Consider the following 6669-nt stretch of genomic DNA (forward strand, 5'->3'; position numbering starts at 1 on the left):
CTTGCTGGTGGATTCTCTGCAGCTTGAGGTCTTCAAACCACAATTTTGAGGACTTCAATAACTCAGTCATGGGTTAGGGGTTGTTATAAAAGTGTATGGGTAGGGTTCTGTGGCCTGCTTTGTGCAGGAGGTCAGACTAGATGATCATATTGGTCCCTTGTGACCTACGAGTCTATGAGTCTATGGTCTACAAACAAGTCAGTATTAACAAAATATTATATGAATATACTGTTTGTTCAGAAATATCCTGTGAAGAGCCAGAAAGGAGTAAGGAAATAAAAAAATAGCTATCAGAATTACGAAGTCATGGAGCCTTAGTAGAAAAAGTAGGGTTTAAGTCAGGAAATAACAGCTAAAGATTAATTTCAGTCTAATACTACTGTGTAATGAATCTTTCTTTTTGCAGGTCCGATGCTGTATACAGTAATTGTTCTAACCTACCTGCTTTCAGCTTGCCTGTAGCTATTGTCAGACGGTAAGCCTCTTTACAATTAACTTCATTTTTGTCTATATGCTGCCAGCTGTTGGGAACCAATACATTCCTGGGATAAAAAGTATAGATACTATAGAAACTCACTGATCTGTATATTTTGAAATTCACACAAAAGAATGGTGGTAACTGGGTCTTCCAAAACAAAATTCTTAAAGTAAATTAAACTATATTTTGTGATGCATTATCCTTACTGTTCTGTTTTTTCCATTTACTTGTTAATTTGCAGTAAGTTTCCTAGTTAGTGTGACTAGATGTCCTGATTTTATAGAGACAGTCCTGATATTTGGGGCTTTGCTTATATAGGCATCTATTAGTCCCCACCTCCTGTCCCGGTTTTTCACACTTGGTGTTCGGTCACCGTCTTCCTAGTCATCTGTGTGGATTCTGAAAATTGTGTTATACTGAGCAATGGTACTGTGTGTTTTTGCCCAAGTGCTTATTTTGTAGGTTAATCAATATGAAGCTTTTATATCAATGACATTTTGCTTAGTAGACATGAAAATTTTATTTGTTTCACTGAATTGATTTGAAATTTCTGATTTATTTTTTTATAACTTCAGCTCTACTCAAGCTGAAGGAATATTGTTTGCCATTGTGACCTGCAGATGACAGCAAACAAAAACTCTGATCCTGTAAACTCTTGTGCAGGAGTTTAACCTACGTGGGATAGTCAGTGGGATTATTTACAAGTGCAAAGATAAGCACGGACATAATTGCAAGCAGGATTGCATCCTCAGATGCTAAATTTGGAATTCCGAGTTATGTTAACTTTCTCCTCAGCTCTGTGTTTTACGTTTCCTGTAAAGTTGTCAGCTGCAAATACTGCAAAATACTGTTGGCTGTAGAAGGACTAGTGACCCATTGTGGTAGGCACTATGCATTTAATGGATGCATGTGAAAGAAACAACACCTGTGCATCAAGGAGCTTACAGTCTAAGCCGGGAATGGCCAACGCGAGCCTGAGAAGGAGCTAGAATTTACCAATGTACATTACCAAAGAGCCATAGTAATACGTCAGCAGCACCACCAATCAGCGCCTCCCCATCCCTCCCTGCACCTCCCGATCAGCTGTTTTGTGGCATGCAGGAGGCTGGGGGGGAGGGGAGGAAGAGTGAGGGCACAGCAGGCTCAGGGAAGGGGGTGGGAAGCAGTGGAGTGGGGACAGGGCCTGTGGCAGAGCCAGGAGTTAAGCATTGAGCACCCTTGTCACACTGGAAAAGTTGGCGCCTGTAGCTCCAGCCCCGGAGTCGGTGGCTATACAAGGAGCCGCATATTATCTTCTGAAGAGCCACAAGTGGCTCCGGAGCTACAGGTTGGTCCGCCCCGATCTAAGCATATGATGAGAGGCAATAGATGGAGAAAAGCAAACTAAGTGAGGGTTACAGTGAAGTGATTAAGTTTTTGTATAATAGTTAGCAGTCAGAGCAAATCAGTTGTTAGGCAATATCTTTAGCTTTGTCACTACTGTAATAATATATCACACTATTAAAACTAAAAGAATTTGAAAGATCTAACCTGTTTTTCAATAAGGGTCAGATCCTAAAGGGAGCTGTAAGTCCCCCTGAAATCAGCACAAGGCTTTAACTATTCATAGATTTTGTTGTTTTCTCAGCCTGGATAATAAAAATATACTGCTCAGTTTCACTTTGATTAATAATCACTTTCTAACCAATTTCAAGTTCTCATGCACCAGAATATTATTAGTGTTTAGATTGCTAACACTTAAAGGGATAGTTGTTTTAATAAAAAAAAAAAAAAAAACACCAACCAAAACCTACTAACTTTATATTGGAATAACCCCCGCTCCCACCATGAGGTTGACAAAGTTGCCTTTGTTTACATAACCTAGATTTTGGGCTATGTTTGGCCTTTGCATCACTTTAAAAAGGAGTCTATCTGAAAAAGTGACTAAAATGACATTTTTGGTATTCCATACTTTTTGCCTTGCTCTGGTTTCCATATCAGATTTGCTCACCATAAAGGTTATAATTTTTCCCCCCCATTTAAACTTTTCAGTTCAGGCTAACAAGGTTTTGAAAGGTTTCAGAGTAGCATTGTGTTAGGCTGTATCCGCAAAAAGAACAGGAGTACTTGTGGCACCTTAGAGACTAACATTTATTTGAGCATAAGCTTTCGTGGGCTACAACCTGCTTCATCGGATGCACAGAATGGAACAGACAGTGAGGAGATATATGTTCCATTCTATGCGTCTGATGGAGCGGGCTGTAGCCCACGAAAGCTTATGCTCAAATGAATTTGTTAGTTTCTAAGGTGCCACAAGTACTCCTGTTCTTTTTAAGGTTTAGAAAGTATCAGTGAGCTCTGAAGTTAATGGAGTTGTGACTCAGGGATTAGTTTGAACTACAGATCTGTTGTTGATGAAGCTGTGTGAGATTGAGAAACTCCAGCTTGGCTATCACAGGTCAGGGTGAATATTGGGGCTATCAGTTTTAAAACAACAAAACAAAACAAAAAACCTTCCAAACTGAGTACATTTACATGGAAATCAATAAGTAATAGGAAACCTCACAATACATGTGTAGTCCTTGCATGCTTTAAGTGTTTTCATTCTGAGCATCTTCGAGTGGTTTTCTTTTTTGGGTGTGGGGAGGGGACTTGGATTGTGATTGAAGTGTTTTCCTTTCAGTTATTCTTTTGTTTCTACTCAGTGGCTCTAGTTTTGAGTTTTGCATTGTTTTATATTTTGACCATGTTGATGTTGACTGTCATGCTGGTACAAAATGTTCAGAAACAGACATACTGAAAAAGAGGTTACAGATGGAAATAAAACATCTACCTTTTAATGAACTTGCATTTCTGTAGTGGCAGGAGTAGTATTGAATGAGAAGCTAAATTTCTAATTGTTTTAGCAACCTAATTCTATGATGTTCCTATATGCCAGCCCAGACAGTAGACTATATTTCCCAGCCGAAGGAGATGGAAACAAAGTGTAGTTCTTCACTTGTTTATCTCTTACACATAGGTGGTGGTAATAAGAAAATCCTTTTTAAGCTCTGTATTCAGTGTTTTGGAAGGAAAAAAATGGGCTTCTTCATAGCTGAGTAATCTTTCTTCACACACAGAATCCTTCAGTCTGGGAACTTGCAGCTTCCAGACTAGAGGATGCTTTTGTGAAGGGAAGGACACATTTGTGTTCTGTGTTCTTTAGTAGTAAATGTGACTTTTTTTTCTCCCCCCGCAGACTTTCAAAAAACGTTGGTTGAAAGATTGAATGTCATGTTATAACTGAATATTTCAATACAATTTCTCTAAAGGTATCACCTCCCTATCAGAGTCACTGCTCATCATGCAGTTAGTCCTAACTCTGTTGTTTTGCTGTTATCTTCTGACTGCTTGATCTTGAAACCTGTGTCTGACATGCTTAAGATGGCTTGGAATCTGTCATGGTATCATGGGATTGATAAACTATTGCAACTGGTGAACTATGAAACAGAAGCACAAGTGTAAGTCATGATATCTTTATATTGAATCATAATATAATTGAAGTAGCCTTCCTTCAAAGTTAAATACCCTTTGACTTTATGTTGCATTGTAATCCAAACTGTTTGTGGTTCAAAATTGCTATCATTTTAAGTGGTAAAGGATCACATAGCAGCTGGTTGTGAAAAATGCTGTCAGGGGCTGCTAGTTCATCTGAATTGCAGCTCTGTGATAAATCTAGAGCCTGCTCCTGCTCCCATTTATATAGATTGAAAAACAAACTCCCTTTGATTACAATGGGAGCAGGGTTAAGCCATAAAGATAAGTGTTGCTGAACACGAGGCAGCTCATCTTTGTTTTAGGGAGTGCTATATCCTGCTGAAGTAAACACTTGACTTAAATTTTTCATCTACTGGTTGTTTTGTTTGGGACGGAATTTCCTTAAAACTGTTAATTTTATATACATGAAGGACCATACTGGTCGGACAAGAAATTAGCCTTCATATCTCTTTAATTATATTTAGTATAATTTTTAAAAGTGCTTAAATTTGCTATATTTTGGAGTATTTTGCAGAGCTTAAATATTCTACAAGGTTGCTCTGCTCAAAGGACATTTGATTTATTTAGTAGGACTGAATTATCTGCTTATGTATACGTGGTGCTTCCCAGGGTTACCCAAGGCTGTGAGGCATCTTGCTACCACCTGCCCTTAACGTGAGGCAGCCTTGTCTGTACCTGCTGTGGATCAGTTCCTTGGCTGCGCCAGCCTTTGGCAAAACAAACACTACCTTCTCAGGCCTTGCTGTCACTGCACAGGTTGGCAATAGGCACACACCAACCTGCAAGTCTTTCAAGCGTCCCTCTGGAGTGCCCAGCCCATGATCTGTTGAACACTTTGAGGACTCTGATACTTTAGTCACAAATTGCTAGTACATACCAGCTTACTAGTTTTAATTCAGGATCACCAGTCTGCTTAACACACTGCACTGAGATATATTTTTATACTGAAAACAAGAATAAGTTTATTATCAAAGAGCAGAGATTTAGAAGATAAATAAGAACTTCGGGAACAAATGGTTACATATAAAATAAAATCATAACATGCTTTCTAGAACCCAAATTTAAGTAATACATTATCTTCCTGTGTAAAGAAGTTTCTTACTCGAAGTTCTTCTCAGCATTTTCACCAAGCTTGACTGAGATCCATTTTTCCATGAAGCAAACTCACTGTCATCTTAATTCCTTGGTGAAGGGTAAAATCTCATCTCTCTGCTGCTTTTATGCAGTTCCTGAATATGGTCCCTTACTGCAGGAGGTCCCCTGTTCAGATGCTTATCTTGGGGTTTCTTTGTTTTTGTAAATCCTTGGGCCTGCACCTGACCCAGACAGCAAACAGAGCCTATCTCCAAGTATGTACATTTATTTTATGGTGATTAAGTTGGCCCAGAAGCATAAAATACTCAAAGATCTGCCAGAGAGAGAAGTGTTTGCTACTCCCTTCCTGCCTAGAATCTGTTTATCACCTTCCGATGACCTGTCTTAACTTGCACCTTTTTTCAGTATACATACCTAGTTCCTTATGCGTTATCTACACATACGTCACTGGGTGTGGTTATATATTTTAAATTGTTCTTCCACTTCCTGTTCATCTCAACAATGACTTAACAATGAAGTAACTTGTCTAGGATAAGATACTTTTCTGTCTTATTATCTATCTATGAACATTGTAGAATTTTTTTAACTAAAGGAAAAGGGGGAAAGGAAGGAACAGAGCTGACCAAACTGAGGCTTTTCCAAAGGTGCATTTATATTGAAACTCGTTAGATGGGGCATAATGAAGTGGCATTGTGCATGTTGATAATGCCAGACGTCATTGCTATTGAATGTCTTGAGTAGTAGATTGTATGTGAGAGGGTTTTGGTTTCAGTTCATCTTGCAGATGTCCATGTCATGAAAATCGCTACCAAAAATAGAATTAATTTGATACATCTATCTGCAAATTCAGCAGAGAAGCCTGTGATTGTCATGAGGGGTGAAATTGGGGTATTGTATAAAGCTACCTCAACTCAGTAGATTGTCTGGACAAGCAGAGAAACTGATGATGAGTTGTGGACTTCATTAGAATGGGGACGGAGCTATCCTTTGGAAGTTTCATCTATTTTAGGACTTTTGAAGGCACGGAGCCACTAACAACATCATCTTTATGGCAGGACAGTCATATTTATGGTGACTTTCCATAGGCAAATGCACACTGATCTACTATACTCTTTCTAGTATACTTTGTTGAAAATAAAAGAGTATTCTCATAGAAGTGACTACCAACATTAGTATTGTGAAGACGTAAGTATCATAATTATGCCCAATAGCTTCCTAATACAAACCAACCTTTAAAAACAAGCCAGCTCAGGATTAATTTTTTTTTTAAAGACATGATTGATCAAAACAAATATCTAAGAGGTTCACAGTTAATTTTCTCATTAGAACAAGAAAAAAGAGAAATCAGTGGCTTTAAAATCATTTTAAAAGATGCAGGCTATTAACTGTCATTCTATGCCTATCATAAGCATCTTTCCCAAATCTGGACCTTAGCGTCCAAAATGTGGGTGCCTGGCATGAACCTCCAAGCTTAATTACCAGCTTGGATCTTATCTCGCTGCCACCAGACAGGAATTACAGCGCCTCCCTCGCTCTGGTCCCCCAAACTTTCCCTGGAGGGACCCCAAGACCCAGAAGCT

The 6669-nt window shown here is 38.8% G+C and overlaps 1 protein-coding gene across 8 annotated transcripts in view; it reads left to right on the forward strand.

Annotated features, from left to right (window-relative positions):
- The window catches only part of RTTN (rotatin), a 161431-nt gene that overhangs the window by 65165 nt on the left and 89597 nt on the right, over positions 1-6669 (forward strand). For all 8 annotated transcript variants that reach the window (XR_012655334.1, XM_075062917.1, XM_075062916.1 and 5 more), the window contains exons 23-24: positions 407-475; positions 3769-3957. Coding sequence is in view for 7 of the 8 variants with exons in the window: in XM_075062917.1 (XP_074919018.1) it covers positions 407-475; positions 3769-3957 (258 nt within the window). In the remaining variant the exon portion in view is untranslated. The remainder of the gene's footprint in view (positions 1-406; positions 476-3768; positions 3958-6669) is intronic.

The sequence above is a fragment of the Chelonoidis abingdonii genome, chromosome 2, assembly GCF_003597395.2.
Source record: "Chelonoidis abingdonii isolate Lonesome George chromosome 2, CheloAbing_2.0, whole genome shotgun sequence".
Lineage (NCBI taxonomy): Eukaryota > Metazoa > Chordata > Testudines > Testudinidae > Chelonoidis > Chelonoidis abingdonii.